Genomic DNA, 23556 nt, shown 5'->3' on the forward strand with positions numbered 1-23556 from the left:
TTTTTCCTCAGTTACATCAAGAATTTTATATCAATAATGAGCAATGATGGTGCATTTGTTAGAATGCAGTATTGCGGCAAACTTTGCCCACAGCCTGTATTTTGATCCTGATGGGGTTCAAGGTTGACTTATCCTTCCCAGGTTCATAAAATAAGGACCCAGACTGCTGGGAGCAATATGCTGACATAGTAAACTGTTCCGAGAGTGCTATAAAATACTATGGAGTGGTATATAAGTCAAACTACTTTTGCTACATCAATGATTTTGAACTAGTGTGTTTCATTTTAATTTTAGTTTTGTCTCATCTCAATAGGCAAATGCATCTTTTGTATAGAGATCACCCTAGTTTTGTATAAGTATTTAATATGGCTGATTCTGCATTGCTTCAAGCCTTAAACAAACTGACACTATAGCAAACTCTGTTTCTCATTGAGCACTATATTTATACATCTCATCTCCTGCACTGAAAGGATAGAATATGAAATCTGATTTAGGAATAATGAAGCAGATGGTTGGACGATTTTTTTTTTAATGTTATAAAACTTACGCATCAAATGCCAGAAATTTAACTTTACTGATGCTTTTGTAGGCTTTCATAACCTACAATCCCAAGCCTACTGCATACATTTATTTCAGTATTTTTCAGATACAGCATACAAGAAAGCATGACATCACTGGTGTTTTATCTGATACTGGAAGTGGGTTACATATGTACTAAGGGTACACTTTACATTCAATCACAGATAGAATTCTGAGAGTAATAATTCTGAATAATTCAGAACACACAGGACAGAACAGATGGATCTGAACTCAATCCATTCTAGATCAAGATTTTTCCAAAGTTCTGGTCTTGACCTGTTTCATTATCTGTATAAAAATAATTACTTCATTTTATAGTATTTTGTTGTGTATAGGTTTTGTATAGTTTTATCCTTTTAACATTGTAAGCATCCCAGAGTTATTCCATGGTAAGACGGGCAGCCAATAAATTTAATAAGTAATAATAATAATAATAATAAAAAATAATAAAAATACCATAAAGGTGGAAAAAGCGAGGAGAAGTATTGAATTCAGGGACTAAATTGTCTGTCCTCAAAAGAGAATTATGCTTAAAATCAGAGCTCACTTTATGAACAGATCCTCAAAAAGATATTTTTAGTTTTTAATATTCATTGGTGCACAGTCTCTGTCCTAAACAATTGTATGATAAAGCTATGTAAACTGTGATGATTAGTTGACTAGCATAATGGCTGTTTTATTTCATGAAAAAGAACAGTGAGTTAATCTCTTATTATTTGTCTCAAACAGCTCTACCATACTGAGAAATAGTGTAATAATTTTATGAGCTATTTTTCCCTCTGAGTCATGCTAAATGTAACATAGGTATACTTCACAATCGTACTATATTTTATCCCAACTTTTTTTTTAAATGTGCTTTTCTCTTTGTGCTTTAACTTGTACATCAAATTGGGTCTCAGTTCCATGTTGGTGACATACAAAATAGTTATAACCATTTGTATTTCTAAATGCTATTTAGAACTCTGGAAAAAAATATGTCACTTTTCTGCCAACTTGCTGCTTGGGAAAGATGTTGATGGGTTATAAAAAAATTAACGGTTCAGTTATGCCATAACTGACATCCTATAGACAACAAATTAGCTTCCACTAGAAAGACTGCAACTCCCTGAATATTACCAATATATATTACCAATATATATATATATGTATTTTATATCAAAATATATTACCAATAAAACATTCAAAATTAATCCATTAGCTAATAAGGGGCCTTATTCATGGAAATGAATTCTTTAGAGAATTATATTGATTTAATATCTTTGTCCATTAGCATCCTAAGTGAAAACTCAATATTGGCTGTATATTTTTTCTTATCCATAAAACTAAAACTATTGCAATAAAATCCAATGAGAAAAGATATGTTGTATTTTAAATTATTTTAATTTAAATTAAAATTATTTTAAAAAATATAGAAACTCATACACAGTTTTAAGAATTTTGAATTCTTTCTTAGCCAATGACAATTAAAGAATGTGTTGCCATATAACCATCTTGTGGGCATATATACATCTAAAAAGCAGATATTTTTATTGAATAAAATAATAATGAGCCATGGTGGTGCAGTGGTTAGAATACAGTACTGCAAGCTACTTCTGCTGATTGCAGGCTGCAATTTGGTAGTTCAATTCTCACCGGCTCAAGATTGACTCATCCTTCTATCTGTCTGAGGTGAGTAAAATAAGGCCCAGATTGTTGGGTGCAATATGCTGTCTTTGTCAACTGCTTAGAGAGGGCTTTAAATCACTGTGAAGTGGTATGTAAGTCTAAATGCTATTGCTCTTGTTATAATGAAGCATCTTCTTAAAATGATGCCTTTACAAGAAAAATCCCAGCAGAAACTTTCTTGTGTTCTTTTAATGCAAAATTTTCCTATTAATATCAATGCCATACTGAGAGTACATTAACTGCGATATTAAGCAAGAATTCCCAAGCAAGAAAATGCTTTAGAATATCACATTAAAATCTACAGGATTTACTTCAGAGGAAACCTTGCAAACAAAGGCCTATTGGGTGATACTAAGGCACTTAAGAATAAGAACATACATGTGTTCAATGCCTATGCATGGTATCTATACTAGTTCAGTACTAAGTTATAATATAAGTTATAGACACATCTGACTATTTACTTTCCCAGCTTTGAAGCCAGATTGTAAAATGTCATTCTATTGCATATTGCAAATTGCACTCTTTCGACAAATGGTCAAGAAAATTGTTGTGATTTGGAGTGAGGTTGGTTTTGCTGAGCATACAGCACAAAGAATATTTTCATATGAATGAGAATGGAGAAATGGGTAGGCAGCACAAATAATGAACGACATGCTTGAAAGAGCTGTCAGAGAAGAAAAGAAGCTGCTGCCATTCCTTCAAAGAAGAAAAGTGTGCTCTCATTATCTTGCTCTCATTGGCATGTACATGTATAGCAGTATTTCCAGAGATCATGATCATAATCTGGGAGTCGATTCATATCTGGAGATTGTCCAGGATGGGAATTTCTGGTATAGAGTGTTTATCTCAGAAAGCTTCCCTAAAGGCTGTCCAAACTAATAGACACCCATGAAAATTGGGATCCTTAATTACTAGAGACCTTAGAACTGAAAGAAGTGTCTTCACCTTCTGGATATGATGAAAAAAAGGAGGAGAATAAGCCTTAGCCTCATATAAATATGTTCTTTGAAGGAAGAGCCATTGAACTCCACCTCTCTTTTCCTGTGGGAATTACTGTGTTCTTTTATTTACTTATGCAGATGAGTGGACCTGTGGACTTGTATGTACTAATTTGTGTGAAAAGTGATTGTGAGTATACGCAAAGAAATGATTAGATAATTTTACAAATACTTAATTTTCATCAGTAGGCATATAATCAATATAACAATTTCCTCCTGGTTCTGCTCTTTTTTGGGGGGGAGGGGGGTGGCTTGACCAACACATATGTAAGCATACATTTATAGAGGTGAGAGGAGGTCTAAGAGGCTGCAATGGCTGAAGTGGTTAGAATGCTGAGGCAAAAAACAATTGAGGCCAACCTGCGCATAGCCTGGATTGATGAAAAGAAGCCTATATCTTAATGCCAACACATGAATCTATGAAGTCAACACAAGATGAAGGACTTTCTTCAATAACTCAATGGAATTGTGAAAGACAACACTGCAAATCAACTCAAGATAGCTCACACAAATGGCCATCAAGTGTGGACTATACCAAGGTGATGAACTATCTCCACTGCTGTTCTGCATGGGCTTGAACCTCTTAAGCCTTTGAGTTTAAGGGTTCTACACAGTATCTTATCTGTTCCTAACATTGTGCCTTTCTGGACAGAGAGTTCTGATGTTATTATTGGGGTTTGTTGGAGATACAGGTCACAGCCCTAAGAACACTTTGGCCTTTTCCCCACATATCCTCTCTAATTTCTCTTCAGGTCCTGGTACATCTTCAACTTATAATTCTTCTTGATATTGCTGTCACTTGGCATTGCTACATGTATCATCACCATGAGAATCCAAAATTGAGGAAAACACATATCACTCATAGTGGTGAGGAGGGAATTTTTAAAATTAATTTATGCACTGCTAAATAAACCATGTGCATATAAATATATAACTAGACCATGTGCATGTATCTCAGAGCCTGGTATCTAAATTACTGATTTCAATGGACATTGGAAACTCTGGCTAAAAAAGAAGGAACATGGGAAGTCTGTAAGATTTTTATGTCAATTTATAAACCTTTCCACTCTGATTTTCCTTTTTATCTGTGGGAGATGTCTTTTGTCTCTTCCCTTCAAGTTTGCTTTCAATAGAACTATACTTTTTTTCATTTTTTTATCAGTCCCATTAGCAGTAACACAACTGCTAACACAATAAAACATTTCAAAATTCTACATTTAACAAAAGGGCATTCACTGAAAATCAAAAACTTTAGACATTAACATTGAAATATTTACCTACAAAAGTAGCATTTTGTTTTTTAATTCATAGTGATTTAAACAGCATAGAACTATCCAAAGAGGAATATCTGAACGATGAAGTACAGGTAGTCCTTGGCTTATGACCACAATTGAGCCCAACATTTCTGTTGTTAAATGAGATATTTGTTAAGTCAACTTTGCCCCATTTCATGACCTTTCTTGCCACAGTTGTTAAGTAAATCACTGCAGTTGATAACATGGTTGATAAGTGAATCTGGCTTCCCCATAGATTTTACTTGTCAAAAGGTTGCAAAAGATGATCACATGATCTTGGGACACAACAATGGTCATAAGTATGAACCAATTGCCAAGTATCTGAATTTTGATCATATGATCATGAGGCTGCTACAAAGATCATAAGTATGAAAAATGATCATAAGTCACTTTTTTCAGTTCTGTTGTAACTTTGAAAGGTTATAAATGAACTGTTGTAAATTGAGGACTAACTGTATAAATTTATCCATTTAAAGACAGTATCACTTATCAGCCAATTATCCCTGATGATCTCTGAAGAAAGATGATCACCAACCTAGACTGTTGAAATATGCAAATGCACAATTAATCACTGAATTACAAATATAGAGAAGGTTCCCATAGATAAGAGAGATAAACACCTTTCACAAAATAATGATTGCAAACACATTTAAGGTACTGATTGAGAATACACAAGCTAGGTAATCTTCCCTTTGCATATTGATTGATACCTGATTATGTATGGATGTGTAACATTATATATGCTATATAAATAAAAAACCTATATATATATATATTATAAATAAGTATTACATAAATTTAATTCCATTATCCATTCTTTGGACTATAGTGAACCACAAGAAATCATACCCCGAAAGAAAACTTTGATAAAACCCTAAAGAAATTAATGTTTGATTTGTTTACTATAAGCCTTGAAAAACATGTACCGTATATACTCGAGTATAAGTCGACCCGAATATAAGCCGAGGCACCTAATTTTACACAGAAAACTTATTGACTCGAGTATAAGCCGAGGGTGGGAAATGCAGCAGCTACTGGTAAATTTCAAAAATAAAAATAATTAATTTGGGAAACGATCTCACTATCATGAAAGGTTTAATTGATTCACTAACCCAAAAGAAGAAGATGATGATGACAGCGGGAGGCAGGAGTCACTCTCTTCCCCTCCCTCGGAGGCCCCCTGAGTCAGGAGTCACTACCGCCAGCGCGGCCCCAGTCCCGCCACCTCGGAAGGGAAAGGCAAAGCGCTTTTTCCTTTCCCTTCCCGGCTGGGGCTGTTGGGAGTTGCTGCCGCCGGAGGCCGCGACTCCACACCATTTTTTTTCAGAGGGAATCTGACTCGTGTATAAGCCGAGGGGGATTTTTTCAGCACAAAAAATGGGCTGAAAAACTAGGCTTATACTCGAGTATATACAGTAATTAAACCTATTTCACATATTTATATTGAAATGGAATTAATATTAATATCAAATATTAAAACACAGAAATATACTTATTTGTGAAGATTTCAAGTTTCTTGCCAAGCTACTCCACATTAGCACAAACTTTTATGTTATAAATATCAGTGTCAAAATGTACTGCTTACAAAATATGTATGAATTATTTTTCTGTTATTATTTTTTGTAACTGAAAGCTACAAATTAAGTGTTAACTCCATTTGGAATATAGCAAAATCTAATAATAATTTTAGATTATTGTATTAGATTATTGAATTATTACAATTATACAAATAAATTAAATAAATAAATTAACTTTAAAAAATCAAATTAGATTGTGCTAATGGAGGCATTTGCAAGATTAGAGGTTGGTAATCAACCACTTTCTCTTAAAACATTTGGGGCACTACAACAGAGTAGCAAGGATAACCTTTTTATGTATTAGCAAAAAAAAAAAAAAAAAGCTTCAGCTATGCTATGTTTATAATACTGCAACACTATAATTATAAAATATGTATTTAAAGGGACAAATACAATACATACCCTGATCTAAAATCTCCTCCTCTTCTCTTTTTGGCTGCTGTATTATCATACCCATGCCTTCATTTTTGATTTCTAAAAAAGAAAATGAAAGAAATTTCACCAAGTAATTTCACATTACAAATATGAAATAAACTAGATAATTTCATGGTAATACTTATTCTTCTATCCAATGACATTTATATTGATATTCAATCACCATGAGTTGAATCTAGATATAATCAAGCAGGCAAAAGGATCACAAAACCTGTCCCACTCCCCAAAAAAACCTTGCCTGAAAAAATACTGACAAAAATTAGGCCTACCGGATTTAAGCTAAAAATTTGGAAAACCACTAAATGGAAGCAATAGTTGAGTTTGAATTTATACCAGTTTTACAGGGAGCCTTCCCTTTCTCTTTATATAAGAGCCTGTACAGTTCAACCATGTGATGACCCAGGGTGTGGCACAAAAGCAACAAAGTCACAAAAGAAGGTAAAGTCCGTTTAATACCTCCAACTTGGCCCCCAATGTCCAGTTATCATCGGCTGGAGAAAAAACTCTCCCAAGAACAGTTTTTAAAGGGAAGAAATTCAGTCTAAACCCAAAATACATATAAATTATAAATAAAAACCAACACAAACCACGCTGCAGCAATTAACGAGACAGGGCAGGATAAGGAATTGCAGACTTCAAAAGATAACGAAACACACACAGTTGGAAGGATGCCAGAACCCAGATAAGACTTGACAAACAAAGATAATGCACACTTTGCTTCCAGCAAGGTGCTGTATGCAAACACCCTTTTAAAATCCTGTTTTCCCAGCTGCAGCTAATGAAGGGAATCAGGGCCCTTTTCTCCTCCGTAACCCATACTGCTCCCTTATTCGTTCCTCCCTGTGTGCCCTAGGACGAAGAGGGGGTGGGCCTGGGTCTTCCTCTCAATGCCCAGCCGGACTGTGCCCTTCCCCAGTTTCCTCCACAGCCACCAGAGCCACACTCCCACTCCCTGTCAGCTACTCGACTTCCCCCTCAGAATCAGATTCCAACAGGGGCATGACAATCCATTTCTTGACCGTAGTCACACAATTTGGGATTTCTGGAGATGTCACTATCGGGAGAAGAAATAAGGAAATGCTTTTTCTGGCTAATCCATATACACCTACGTTTAGGTTGAATCCATAAGAAATAGAGCAACTATTAATTTCTGGAAGATAATTATTACATTTAGGAATTCAATTTAATTAACTAAAATATACTATTTATAATTGATTTATAAGTATCTGTAACTTGGCTCGTTCCTGTCCATAAGTGATTATGCTACTTATTCTTTAATGATAACCATATGTGAGAATTCAGGCTCACAATGGTTCTTCAATTGAAAGAACACTGCAATGTATCAAATTCTTATCAAATAAATTCCTACAGAAAAGGCAGATATACTAGTCAAGGAATATTTTCTCACAGAAATAAGATTAGATATAAAAAGTAGAAAACATCTTCTTTTGGGTTACAATTATTTTGACTTTCACAAGAAATTATTGCGATAGTATCACATGCCTAGAATGTAGATTGTACTCTGGAAGATATTTTGGTCTGGTTAATTTTATAACCAGATGATATGAAATTGTTTAGAGTATGGAAATGTAATCATTGTTGCCCTACTCTATCCTGAAGTATCACCTGATGTTTAAAGGCATTAATCTCACTTTAGATATAGCATTACTGTAATAGTTTTTCTTCTGGAAAGGTTATGAATACAATAGAATGGAATAATAACTTTGTTGTCACTTTGAAAGTACACTAATTGGCATACATTAACATGAAATTTCATTGCATATAGCTCTCAAAGGTTCACCATCTCCAATATATACTACAGATATACATAAAAGTGATAAAATAAATAAATACATACAAAATTATGTATAAAGCCACATGTATTATATGACCTATTGGTTATTTAATCTCTACTTCAGTTCCTTAAAATTATGATTTATTTAAATAGGCCTAGATTAAAAATACCTTTCAATCCTTACTGCACATTATCTTAAAACTGGAAATTTGGCCCAGTTTCAATATAACTAATTTAAGATAGTTTAATCAGAGAACTGCTTTTTCCAAGACATTTATGTTCAACACAGAAGAAAGGGGAAAGAGAAATATTGGATATGTTATAATCAAGCAGGTTGATTTCTATAAGATTAAACTGTATCTTGTCTACATATTCAAGTGCATTTACTAGTAAAACAGAATATAAGCGAGCTTCATTTAAATTGAATCTCTGCATTATTTTTAATTTTTATTTCACTTTTTCATCCAATCTGGATTAATTAATTAATTAATTAAATTAATTTCTTTAATTAATTAATTAAAGAAAGCTAACACAAAATATAAGAAAAGGATAAAGGAACAGAATTAAAATTCAATCAATAAACATTAATACTCTTTTTAATTTTACATAGAATTAGACATATTCTAATAATAGATTCTGATTTGAATGTGGTACAATTATTAATATGTATTTATTTTGCATATAATAAGATTTAGAACAAAGTAATATGACAACTAACTCTTAAACTATTAAATACTACATAATGCCATATCAGTTGAATGTACTGTTGACTACCTGGAAGGTTGTGTTGGATTTTTTTGCAAATTTTGGGGGGCTGCATAACTAAATATCAGCATGTTTACATAGATATCTCAATCACCGTGGTTCACTGCCTCACAAATACTCTATATGCTCAGCCATATCATTCTTTCCCACAGTGGTATTAGCAAAGGAATAAATATTTTTACCTTCATTATGTCCATGGGCCATCATAGTCATATCAGGCTTGACTGGAATAGGGATATTTGCTTCTTGAGGTATGCTTTTGAATATCTCTGGCTTAATGTTCTGTGTACAGATCATGGATGAAACTGCATATTTGGCTTCCATGTAATACATAATATAGAAATTGCACATTTCATCCCTGGCTGTGCCCCTTCATCAAAATATGAGCAGAGAGAAAAGATAAAATATAAATTTTAGCTAGAGAAGAAACACACTTATAAAGATTAATATAAAATGGAGAAGAGGGAAGGACATCTTCCAATTACAAAGTCAGATAACACTATTCTTTAAAAATATTTCACATTAAACATGCATGGGGCTCTTGAAATAAAAGCTATTATCTCAACTGTTTACTTAGCATTTATTAAGAACATTGTTTTACATAGTTTTATGAGGTATATTAAACCTTAGTAGACATTCCTAGCACCTTCAGTCGTCAAAAGTTTTTTCCACTGACAGATTCTTAGTTATCACTCAATTCTTTTAAGGCCATACCTGCTTAATTGTGGCTCCAATACAATTCATTTTTGTTTAATTTTTGTACACATATTTCACAAGCTTCCATCAAAATTCATCCAGCAGTGCAGATTTCAATCAAGATCACTTATATGGAATGCAACAGTATAAACTATTTATTCTTTCCTGAAGATTTCTCCTCCACCATCCCACCATCCATCCAGATGATATATTCCATTTACACAAGCATTAATAATTTACTCTTTTAATTTAGGGCTCTTCTATTTAATGCATGCCAGATTCATTGTATTGCCTCTCCCTTGTTCTGCAAGGCCAGAAGTATAGATCCAAGTTAAAAAAAAAACTAGTTTCATTATGTTATTATGGGACACTAATTGTAGCATCTTTTATTTAGATTCAGTGATGCTATAATAGTGATGCTGCAATTTTCCCTCAAGCTTAAATTGCAAGCTTTTTCCTTTTCTTTTAAAGAATTAATGCAAAAGAAAATTAATGAATACAGTAGCAGTGTTTTCAACATGAAGAATCCATTTATTTATTCATTACAAGCATTTCCATGCCACCCAGCTCAAAACATACACCTGACAGTTTACACAAAATATTAAATATAAAAGCCAAATGAAATTCAAAGCAAATACAAATTAGTGCCCATCCAAGTAATAGTCAACCACTAACCCACAAATGGCAGCTCCAACAAAATTGTCTGCACTAGACATAGCTTGCAGAAAGCTAGTAGAGAGGATGCCAAGTGCACCTCTGGGAACAAGGGATTCTGTAATGTCTTCACAGACAAAAGAGGAGGATTACTTAGGATTTGTGTTGATTGTTATTCAGAGACAGAAGCATGTTATTCCTCTGCCTGTCCAGACATAGCAAATTCCATCTAGAAAAGACAGTCCTTGAGGAACACCAGGCCATAAACATTAGTCAAACTTGTAATCTTAAATTGGAACTTGAGATAACCTATACAGCAGCCAGATAATAGATATATATTTACATGGCAGCACTCACTCACTAATCACTTCAGTTGCCTCATTTTGCACTAATTGTAATTTCCAAAATAGTTGCATGTGGAAAGCGTTACAGTAATCTAAGTGAGTAAGTAATAAGAGCGTTGCTAGACTATCTTGTTCCAAATGAGGCAAAAATCAGTTCATCAATTTCAGCTGGGAAAAGACTATCAAGAGCAAAATTTGCACCTGCTCTTACTACTTTATGGAGAACATAAGAGTAGCCTGATTGGATTATGCCTAAGTTATCTAGCATTCTGTTTCAAACAGCACAGTCCAAATGCACCTAGAAGCAAACAGGAGATCAAGGCAGCTGTTCTCTCCCATTGTTGCTCATGGGTATCTAATAAGTGAAGCCAAATTGCATCTCTGTATTTGAAGGCAGCATTCAGTAATCAGCACTAGTAGGAATTTATCTAATCTCCTTTTCTTCCAGGTTGATTACATATCATTGAAGAAACTTTTCTTCTTATTAATTTTAAATCTTCTATTAGTCACTAGGTAATTTCTAATTCTTGTCCGTATTGTCAGTGATGGAGAAACATGTTCTTTGTTCAATTTACCATGCATAGTTCTATAAATTGGAAACATTTCTAAGGGTTTTTTTTGCCAATGTAAGCCCAAACCATTGCTTCCTATGCTTACATGGAAGGTGTTCATGCCCTTTGATCAACTGCCTTTTCGTTGTTCTCTTGTGTATGTTTTTCAGTCCCATGATATCTTTTCTTGAGATATAATGGTCAGAACTGTACCCAAGATACTAGATGTGGCCTAATGTTTCATAGGGATATTAAAATATTAGCTTACATTATGTATTTTCTACTGATCTTTATCAAGGAAGTTGTCTTCTTTACAAATTCTGCACATCGTGTAAATTATTTCATTTACTCCAACATTCTTGGTTGATCACTGGCAATTCAATCCTCGTTATTTGATTACAGAAATATAAATTCGTAGCCCTTATGTGGAACACTTTGTACTTCTTAATATTGAACTGCACCTGCTTCTAATGGCCTAGTCACCAAGACTAGAGAGAAGCAATTCAGTCTAATTCTTCACTCCTTAAATATTTTTTTATCTCCTCAATATTAAAAACTGAGAGTTGGAAACTATATAAATTGAATTAATTAAACAAAGAAACAAACTTTTGCAACTCACAGGGTATATTAGATTAATTTGTATATCAGCATGTTGAATAGCACTGGACCTGAAACAAATCCTAGTGATGCTTACTTCTAATCTCTTTCCATTGTGAAAACTGCCAATTTATTCTTATTCTTTATTTTCTTTTGTTCAATCTGTTACTGATTGCTCAGCTGGCCCAAGAGTCTTTGATGAGGAAATTTATGAAAAGCTTCTGGAAAGTGTAAATATACAATGTCAGTGACCTTATCTAGATCTAACAATAAAGCAGTTGTGAAGCAAGAATGTTTGTGAACAAACATAAACTCTGTCTTAGTGGGATTGAGCTGAAGCTTGTTTCTACCTCTCTACTCCTTCATAAAGATATTAGGCTTAGATTCCCATAGCTCCTCTGACTCAGCTTCACCTTGGATATAACTGTATGCTATTTCACTCTGGAGTGGTGAAGTAGCATACAATTATATCTTACACAAACTAGTGATGATTTCTCCCAGCAGATTTATATAGCTGTTGAAAAGCAAAGCTGAATATTTTACCCATTAATATGACCATTCCTTATTTATTACCTTATTTATTACTTCCATTTATTACTGCTTAGTGATAGATAAGGAGACTGATTCGAAGTGTCTACTAAGTTAGGTAGATTTGAAGAAGCAGGATAACAAGAGAATTGAGTCTTTTGAACTTTGACATTGGAAAATATTCCTGACTATAGACCAAGGATGTCAAACTTGCATTGTCACAACATTGTCACATGATGTATCGCGACTTCTCCCCCTCTGCTAAACTGGGTGTGGCCAGTGTGTGACTCATCTGGCCTGCGGGCTGTGAGTTTGATACCCCTGCTATAGATAATCAAGAAAACAAACCAATGAATCACTAAATGACTCAACCCAAAGCTCTTGCTTAAGGCTTTAATGACAAATTCAAATTATGATATATTGGACATAGTATACAAAGATGTAGCTTCTTAAAGAAGGTTCTAATATTAGGAAAGATGAAAGGAAAAAGGACAGGATGACCAGCAGTATCCTAGATGAAGTCAGTTACCAATGGAGGCATTGTTGGAAGATCTGAAAGGCCAGATTAGGAACAAATCATTCTGGAGAAAATCTTTGTGGTTGCTAGGAGCCAGCATTGATTCAATGCCACATAATCAATGAATGCAAACTAAGGTAGAGTGCAACCACTATAAAAGGTATCTCCAACCTTCAATCCCTATAGGCGATCCAGTACTATGGTTGAAATATTGAAAGAGGTCTAAAATGATTGCTCGGTCCTGAAAATATTATCCACTAGAACAGCTAATACTATTTCTATTCTGTGCTCAGGCCTGAACTCAAACTGAAAAAGATCATATAATTTGTTTCATAAGCAACATTGTTTCTTAAACAGGAATCAAAAGAATATCAAAACATTTTTCTTCAGAAATAAAAAAAGTATTCCTGTATTTAACATTTGCTTCAAGAAGTTTATACTGATAATGCATTCATTTTGAGATAATTTTGTTAAGGGGGCTCAGTGGAAAGAAAAGATGGGTGAAAACCAGAAAGATATAGAAGAGGGAGCGAAGACCAGCGAAAAGCTTTATCTATCTCTCCCCCCATCAATTAGTTTTTGCAATCAAATCAGTAGCCTACACTAATAGAATGATGTGGGGGTGGACTATGTGCAGCTTCCAAAGACATCAGTGCTGACTCTTATTCTGTGGCATCATGCAGCATTCATTTATTCACCATAGCAACAATAATGACATCTGTCAGGAAGCGAATGAGACCTTCCCAAAAGAGAATTGGTATCCAGCCTTTTTAAAATATGGAACTGTTCCAGAAAGCTGCTTTGGCTCAGTGAGATTAGTGTTAGCCTCCTCCTTTTTAAATTCATTTCCTCTCCTTCCAGTTGATTTAGAGAGCTGTCAGAAAACTGCCACCTCTTTAAAACATAAATAAAACACTGAAGTGTAATTGAGGAATAAAACTAACTTTCCTACATGTATTAACAATATCCAAACATTGTCAATATTTTTAACATAGCCCATTTGCTATCCTTGGAAGATAAAGAAGTGGGCTATTTGTTATAACTTTAGTTATTAATGAGAAACAAGATATCAGTGGCACACAAAATGGCTTTTTTATTTGCTGAAAAATAATGACCAATTAGACATTTGTTTGCTCTACAAATATGGATGGGAAATCTTTTTCAACCAAGTGGTTGTTTTTTGAAAGTAACTTTTCAAAAACCATGTGTCGATTGTTGAGAACAGATGGCAAAAGAAGAGCTGGACATGAGAAGTCCTGCCATCCAAATATGGTGTCTCCCAAATGTTTGTGAGAATTATTGATGGATGAAGAACTGTTGCAAAATATTAGGTCTGATTGAATTATTGTTTAGGTAACTGTTTAGCTTCTTAGCTATCATTGTAGAAGGCTTTTTATCTCATCTATCTGTCAATGTGTCTCATTTATTTTCACACTAATACTGTATTTGCCTATCTTCCACAGCAGTTTGTTTGTTTTTTTCCTACCCAACTCAAACAAAGGGACTCTGGGCAGTGTACCAAAGTCAACTACAAGTACAAACCCCAAAGAAAACCCCAATGAAAGATAATACATTAAAAGTCAACTCATACCACAAAATCACCACTAAACTAAATATCCAACAACTATTCATCAAGACCAAAGACTTGGAAAAAGAACCAGGATTTCACTACCCTTCTAAAAATCTGCAAGTTCAGAACCAACTATATATTTGTAGGTAAATTGCATGAGCTACTATCATGCCTCCAATGTCCCATAAGGTAGCATTTTGTCAGTGAAAAAACTTGGGAGTATGTCGTCCTTGTGTCTATCCATCCCTATCCTCGGGATGGATAGATACTGAGACAGCAGGGGGAGTCCTGCAAATAACTCCTTTTTATGTCTATTTATTTAAAAGATTTGTTTGACTATCCATTTTATATACATAATAACTCTGGGAAACTCACAGCCTGGCAATAAAATTTAAAAATAAACAATAATACCATAAACAAAAATGTCTCACAGGGTGTGACAGAATCTGGTATAGAGTCACTAGAGGGAAGGAAGTCTTTCAGGAGGAGCTAAGAGCAAATCAGCCTGGAATTCTTGCTATGTAGGAACAGGTGCAGAGTGGACCCTCCTTTAGGGCATATTTGATAATTACGTACATTGTGTTTTAGTGCTGCAACATTCCTTCTATAGGTGAAAGACAATCAAGAAACTACTCTGAGTAAAGCATCATGTTGTTCTTGGTTTGTTGTACCTGACGTAGTGCCCCCAAGACATCACTTCTCCATATATCCACTGGCCTCCACTCCCATCTTAGCTCAATGCTAAGGAAGAGGGGAGAGGAACCAAGTTTTTATAGACTTATGAATGCCCAAGATGGTAGTAAATCTTTGAATCTCAGGGAGGAAGCTGATCTGAAGGGCAGGGTCAGTTATGGAGAAGGTATGATTCACCAGACAACATTTAAGCAAAGACAATGCCTACCCTATCTGTTATTTCATTTCATTTTATTTTTCCATCCTCCCCAGCAGATGCTGTGCAGCGTATAATATTTAGTGTTAAGTTTAAACAAAATCATAGCCAAAACAAAATAGCCCACACTAAAAACAGACATTAAAAGTCATCCCAACAGAACCCCATTAAAGAGCTTTGTAGGTGAAAACCAGCACCTTGAATTGCTTCTAGAAATTTACTGTGAGGTATCAAAGGTTGACAAGAGATCATGGAAGGTAGGATGGATGAGTATCCACATAGTGATGGATGAATCCACCACTAGTCATAAATAAGCACAACCAAAGTATTGATTTTCTTGAAGACCACAGTAGAAAGACATTGTATGAAGGGTGTGTTCATGTGAGGTTTCACTTAACTAGGTTGCTTAGCAATGGAGTTACCAGTCCCAGTTGCAATTGTTAACCTAGGTCTACTATAGAACCGTATTCTATACATACTGTATATACTGTAAAAAAAGCTGTTATATGGATTTAATAAGGAACTCAAGCAAGAACTCTCTACTCTACTCTACCCTACCCTATCCTACCATAGAAGTTTTACAGTTGGTGAGTTAGGAGATGAAGGCAATCATTTTTGTGCCATATTATATTAACTCTATGGATGAGGTACAGATACTGTATTTTAGAAACAGCATCTTTATCATGACACATGTTCATTATTAGAACACATTAATTCTTTATTTCTTGCAAATGACCCAATTTCCCATAATCACTATGAATGGTAGCATATAATGCCTTTAAAATGATCATTTATACATCCAAATTTCATTAGGATATGTAATATGATATACACAAATTGATCCTAGCTGATTCTACGAAGTTGCAAAATACATGTCATTGTGAGGGCTTCACACATATACTGTGTGTAGTAAATCAAATCTGTCAGGCTTCAGAGAGCTCAGCAGTAAATGATGACTTGCAGACATACAATCCCTTATTCATTGCTTGGCTAATCTTGGCAGACGATTCTGAGAAACCTCAGTTAGATTAGAGACTTTATTAGAAAAAGACTAAAGCCTGCAACACAACAGTTGACTGTCATGGCAGAATATGGAATTCTGACCCTGTTATGTCTACCCTCCAGGATTTCTTGGCTTTCTTTTCTTGCTTTTCTCAGCCAACTGAAACTTGAGCAGTCTCTTGATAGCTTTGATACAAATGAAACATGTTTTCACAATATTTCTCGCTAACCCCAAAACTGATGATTCCAGCTTTGTCAATTACACTATTAACCACAATGATTTGATTAATGTGCCGGTGAAAAAAATATCTCTGAGGAGTCTTTACCCATAGTATCAATACCTCCATCTGTTTTCACTGGCAAAATAGGCAATATTAACAGTTAAGACTTTTCTACCCATTAAGAGTGTTTGTGTATGTGTGTGTGTATGTGTGCACGCACACACACACACACACATACATACATGACAACAAATAAGCAGGAAAACATTTTTTTCTCCCATGTGGAGCAACCATTTTGATTCTCAACTTTTATATAAACATTAATTTAATATAAATATTAACACACATACCCTATATAAGTTTCTGAAGATCTGCCTTCACCAGTAAAGACGCATCTTGCTGCCAGAATATCACCATACTTGATTTCTACAGGATTTTCCACAGGATAAAATGCCTGAGAAACGAAACAACAGGAATATTAATTTCAAGCTGTTAGAAAATTGTCTTTCCTCCATTACTTTTTATAATCATTAGAAATGTATAAAATGTATCACTGGAGTGTGTTTTGTATTTCATATTCTGGGCTTCATTGGTGTATAATTTAAAACACATTTTCTTTTTTATGGATGACAATAATATATTATTTTATATCATTAAATAAGCTTAATTCTCTTTCTTTATTAATCAAAATTTATTATTTTATGCTTTCCTAAAGATGGAAATTCTGCTTTTTTGCCACTTTCATTTCATAACATCCTGTAAAATGAATCATGTTGGGTACTTTAGTAGCATTGGTGTTGGTTGAATTTTGTAAACCCAACTTACTGGTAAGTCAGAGACTCACTTGGGTATGTTCTTTACTGTGTCAAATGATCTATAACACACAGCATGCAAACCCTTTAAAACACACAAACTTTTCCTATGAGATACAAAACAGAATAGACACTATTTTTTATAAAAACAGGACAGAAAAGAAATTATGCCTCCAGGTTGTTTACCTTAAAAAATGTTTCATTAACAGTTAGGGTGTTCTCCATGTGTATTATGTAGCATTAAATTATATAAATTGTAACAATTAGAATTTTACTGATAAAGTTTTATGTAATTCTATGACAGTAAATGGAAGGGATTCTTTATTATTCTATTCTGATCTGTTTTCAACAGTGTGACTGAGTACCATCCTCATTCCTTTCTTTTTGCCAAAAATAGACATAGTAAAAGAATTGGAGGAAACAAATTTAATACCAAAATGAAATACATGTTTCATACTGTAACTATGCAGTAATACATGTCATTTAGTATCAGTTACAATGTTAAAGATATCCGACTGTATATTAAATAGTCACTGTATCCCTCCATATTTTTTCATATGCATATTGAATATACATTAAGTGTCTGTGTGTTTGATGTGTATATGTATTAAACAAGGTCCCTATTTTCACTGACATTAGAGTGCTTCATAGCATTTTATATCTTGAAAATTTGTCTCACTGAACACAGTGGCGCTTATTTCTGAATAAAGTGACAAAATAATAGTTTTTCTACCTCAAAATTTGGCTACCCGGATAACAGGAAAAAAATGGAAATAATCAAAGTGTCTCGCAATGCATATATATTTTTCTCGGATAGCTTACTCATATACCCCCTGCAAATTTGGAAGTGAGAGAAGCAGAATGAGAGATATAGGTGTTTGTAGTATGAAAAGGGAAAAAATCTCTAGTGTTTGGTCTCTATTTTTTTTCAGTCTTGCTCAACATTTTCCCTTATCTTGGAGCTTGAAGTAAGATAGGTCTGCTAAAACATTTGAGAATTTTTTAATAGATGTTAATAGATGCCTGTGACATTATTTTTGTCCATATTTTATATAAGGTTGCAATCAATTGAAACTACTTATCTAACATGCAATTTTAATTTTTTTTAGGTTTAATCTTCAACTACTGATTTAGTGACATTAGTAATAGTAAAAATAGTTCAATTGGATAATGTGCTTATATTTAATTTTGTCTTTAAGCAAAGTCCTTGGACAAAAAAAATGACTCTGGGATCAACAAGGCAATGAATGCATCTCCACAAAGCTGAAAGTCTTCAGAGCAATGGTTACCCTTTAACCATTGGTTAAAAATAGTTACAAATTTCACATGTGCATCCTACAATTCACTCTTGACAAGATCATGTGTGAAACCTGGAGGTCTTCAAATAAACAGAGCTCACTAGCATTGATTTCCTGATTATTAGAGACCTGATGCGGTGGTGGGACACATCACTGGAATGGACCACTACAGTACGCCTCACCAGTTGCTGTATGGTGGACTGGAGATTGAAGAGACCTCAAGGTAATCCATACAAGTGCAACCCAAGATGCTGTGAAGGAAACCATACACTACTGTGATAGGAATTAGAAGCTGTGGCTGCTGATACAACCTGCTGGCAAGCCCTATGCTATGAAGCCTGAGTAGCTTCAAAGCGAGACTCCACAAAAGAAAAAAGAAGAATCCAGGCTGGGACTGCAGAGCCACCTCTGGGTGGACAAATGAACTGTGCAACAGGTAGCTTCTTTGAATCAGAAAGAATACCTATTATATTAACAAAGTGTATTTTCCCACCACAGTATTTCTGTGAGATGGGTAGGGCTGAGAAAGGAGGGCCATTTCAAAGTCTTCTAGTGACCTTTCAAAACTGTGTGTAGAACCTTAGTTTCCCCATTCCTTTTCCAACATTTTAACCATTATATCATGATGATTCTGCTGTTTACTTTTATATTCTAAATATTCACCTGTCCGTTAAATTTTAAGAAAACAGAGTAATTTAATAGTGAAGCCCATTAACTCAAAATAGCTTTAAAATGCAAGTAAACACACCTGTGGCAGTTGAGGACTTTGGTGGCCAATTGGCGTCCATTGACCATCTCTGACTCGATACCCACTTACTACTTTTCCTGCAACAAAAAATATTTCCTTTGTAAACAAATACATATGGAATTAAACCTTGTGTGGTACCACCATTTCACTGTTTAGCAAAATAAATATGCAGAAATAAAAGATTTTACATGTTCATCATTTAAACCACTTGACAAGGCTAAAAGTTTGGATCATTGATATTTGCTCTATATGTTTTTCTCCTTAGAAATCCACAGATCATTCCTACATATTTACATTAATATTTCAATGCATAAGAGTTTATAATATAACATTTAATAGATTAACTTATAAGGAGCTATCAGAATTACAAAATGGACAAAATGTGTATTATACATCAGTTATATAGTAGTGGTTTATACTTTTATGTTACAATTTTTTCTGAATACGGCAAACTGTCTTCAAAAAATTTGCACTATCAATAGTTTTAATCACCTAATCACTGTAAAAAAAAAATCTAAAAGTTAAATTGGTGTTTGTACCATTTGTCTAAAACTTATACTTGCAGAGCTGCATTTATAGCAAAAAATTGGACCAGTCCAATGAGTGTAACCAAACAATGAACTCAATATGCTGGTTGTCACCTTTAAAGCCCTTCATGGCTTGGGACCAGGTTATCTGAGGGACTATCTCTTGCCGGTCACATCTACCCAACCTACTAGAGCAGGAAGGAAAGGAATGTTGCGGGTCCATACACCTGGTGGGACCCAGAAGGAGGACCTTCTCTGTGGTGCCTCCCTCTCAATAGAACATCATTCCCCCAGAGATTAGAATGGGTCCCACTCTAACAGTCTTCTGCTGAAGTTTTGCCAGCAGTCTTGGGAAACCCAGACAGGGATGGAGCCCATTAAATGGCTATGTTGTCGCCAGTGTGAGGGGTATGGGGGATATTATATTATTTTATTCATTTATTATTTGATTATCTACTTTTATTAATTTTATGTTTTTATATATGATGTTTTTATAACCCAGTAAGCTGCCTTGAGTCATCATGTGCAAATAGGCGGCAATATAAATTTTCTAATAAATAAATAAATAAAAATTATGTAGTGATTTTTGTGGCTGACTCTAACAAAAGTATTACCTCACTTAGACCAAATACCACTTGGCTTCATATCCCATTAGCTCCAGGGGTGGGATTCTACCAGTTCGCACCTATTCGCTAGAACCGGTTGTTAACATTCTAAGCAGTTTGGTGAACCGGTTGTTAGAAGAAATTACTGGCCTAATCCTGTAAGGAAGGCAGGAAGGAAATATTCTGGTGTTGCTTACAGAAATTGCCTCTCAGTTAACCTTTATTACATTCTTGGCAGGACTAGACTTCCTGTCTCTGGAACTTCTCTGGAGTTTTTTTCCCCTCCTTTGCTGGTACTTTGCTTGTGTGGAGTGACCATTTAAAGTTACAATGGCACTGAAAAAAGTGACTTGTGACCATTTTTCACACTTACGACTGTTGCAGCATCCCCACAGTCATGAGAGGCCAGGCGAGGAGATGCGTGCCTCGATGTGAGTGATATTGAGTTGGCCACACCCAGCCAATAACATGACCACCAAGCCATGTCCACCTACTCACATGACCACCAAGCCACACCCACCACCTAAGCCACGCCCACAGAACCGGTTGTTAAAAATTTGAATCCCACCCCTGATTAGCTTCCCTCAGTTAGGACAACTGAATCTGGTGCAAACATATGAACAACCACTAAATGCATATAGTCAGGGATGGGATTCAAAAATTTTAACATCTAGTTCTGTGGGTGTGGCTTAGGTGGTGGGTGTGGATTGGTGGTCATGTGACTAGGTGGACATGGCTTGGTGGTCATATGACTGGCTGGGCGTGGCCAACTCAATATCACTCAGATTGCATCTCCTCACCTGGCCTCTCATGACTGTGGGGATGCTGCAACAATCGTAAGTGTGAAAAATGGTCATGTCACTTTTTTCAGTGCCATTGTAACTTTAAATGGTCACTCCACACAAGCAAGTACCAGCAAAGGAGGAGAAAAAAACTCCAGAGAAGTTCCTGAGACAGGAAGTCTAGTCCTGCCAAGAATGTAATAAGGATTAACGGAGAGGCAGTTTCTGTAAGCAACACCAAAATGTTTCCTTCCTGCCTTCGTTACAGGATTAAGCCAGTAATTCTAACAACCGGTTTTCTGAACTGCTTAGAATGTAAACAACTAGTTCTAGTGAATAGGTGCGAACTGGTAGAATCCCACCCCTGCATATAGTTAAGATTTTCTGCACACGAACTCCTCTTTTATTTACAGTAAAATGTCTATCATTAAGTGATGTGGTTATAAAGCTTAGTGATGGCAGTTCTGGCAATTTCCAGTTATTATTGTTAAGTAAATCACTGAGTTGTTAAGCAAGGACCTCGCTTAACAACTCAAATTGATCAGGACTGGCTTCCCCACTGACTTGGCTAACAGAAGTCACAAAACCACTGGGGTACAGAACAGCTGGACCTTTGAGGATTGACTATAAGTAGCATTTGTTCAACATCATCAAAATGTTGAATGAGAACTGAACTGGTCATTAAATGTAGACCATCCTATCTCTTTACTGTTATTTAGTGTTTCTGCAGCCCAGATATGGAAACTATACTAAGTAATATGAATATCTACCAATCTGGACCAGATACTTAGCACATGTAAAATTTAAGAGGATTCCTACCCTAACATTCTTCACTGTAAGTAAAATTAATATGCATGAGGGATACACTGTGTGTGTATGTCCATGTATTTATGTGTATAGTGTAGATATTATAGAATAATTTACATTACAATTAATAACGCAATTCCATCTCTTAGCATTCAATAGGCCGTACTATCTCAATCAGAATATCAAAAAGTGGGTATAAGAATTAAGCCTAAATGACTAAGGAAAGGAAATTATCAATTAACATAAAGACTTACCTAAGTGATGGGTGTGTACTCTATAAGCAAATGGATGCATTGGATACATTTTATAATGGCAAGCAATATCTGCATTGACCTCTGTTAGAAAACAGATATGAAGGACATTAAAAATTATGCTTACATATTGAAGATAATTAGAACTATGGTTGCAAAGTTAAACGTAATATATGGCAATATATTCATTCCAACAGAGCTATAGGCAGAAATTTTCCTTGGAATTATCCACAAATATCTTTGCATGGTCGGTCTTTCATTCATGCATTGACATTAATGGTTACTGTACATGTTTGCATATATTCATATGCATAATACTGTTCTTACCGTACAGAGTCATGTAATAAATCCACAAATACATGGAATTATATCAGCTGGTTTGGGGGATAATGTTAAGCAGATATTTCCTGACAAAATATCCTGTTTTGAAGTTTTAAAAACCCTCGATATCATAGAATTATGAGTTCATAATTATAAAAAGTAGGGTAGGAATGGGGGAGAGGCTGCAGATTTCAGCAAATCTGGAAACTACCAGTATAATGAAGAAAAGTTTAATTAAAACCTATGAAACTGAACTGATTCAGAAAATCACTGTAAATATTAAGTATAATTTCAAAATTGGGTTCCATGATAAGGTTATTTAATCATGGAAATGAAAATCTTTGGTCTTTTGCTTACAGCCAATCAGGCAAGAAAAGCCTGAAACTGAACCATATTAACTGGAAGTTATAATCTATTGTGAAACTTGGATAATGATTAAGAGAAATTAAAGTTACTATATTGTACACTGCATGATTTGTTCCTTGATTATGCTGAAATATTTAGGAGGCTCATTTAATTTCTCTGTGTATGTATGTGTGAAAATTCATAGAAAATGAATATGATGACTCACAACTAAAATAAGTACCTAAAGCATTAGAATTTAGTAATGCAGCCTCTCTTTACATTTAAGTACAAGTGTCTGCTTCTGTATATTTCCATCATTAATTGGAAAATTGGAAAAAGTACTGATTAAAGAAATACAATCCTGTAGTCCCAATGTGATAAT

At 34.7% G+C, this 23556-nt stretch overlaps 1 protein-coding gene across 11 annotated transcripts in view; it reads right to left on the reverse strand.

Moving 5' to 3' along the window:
• Positions 1–23556, reverse strand: part of PAM (peptidylglycine alpha-amidating monooxygenase) — a 157392-nt gene that overhangs the window by 35539 nt on the left and 98297 nt on the right. For all 11 annotated transcript variants that reach the window (XM_087958114.1, XM_026672868.2, XM_026672860.2 and 8 more), the window contains 5 exons: positions 22512–22592; positions 19537–19613; positions 17029–17132; positions 9292–9479; positions 6517–6588 (listed from right to left, as the gene is read on the reverse strand). In XM_087958114.1, coding sequence (XP_087814240.1) covers positions 6517–6588; positions 9292–9479; positions 17029–17132; positions 19537–19613; positions 22512–22592 — 522 coding nt within the window. The remainder of the gene's footprint in view (positions 1–6516; positions 6589–9291; positions 9480–17028; positions 17133–19536; positions 19614–22511; positions 22593–23556) is intronic.

This window comes from Notechis scutatus, chromosome 2 (assembly GCF_049901735.1).
Source record: "Notechis scutatus isolate UNSWTSFEM ecotype Mainland chromosome 2, rNotScu1.2, whole genome shotgun sequence".
NCBI lineage: Eukaryota > Metazoa > Chordata > Lepidosauria > Squamata > Elapidae > Notechis > Notechis scutatus.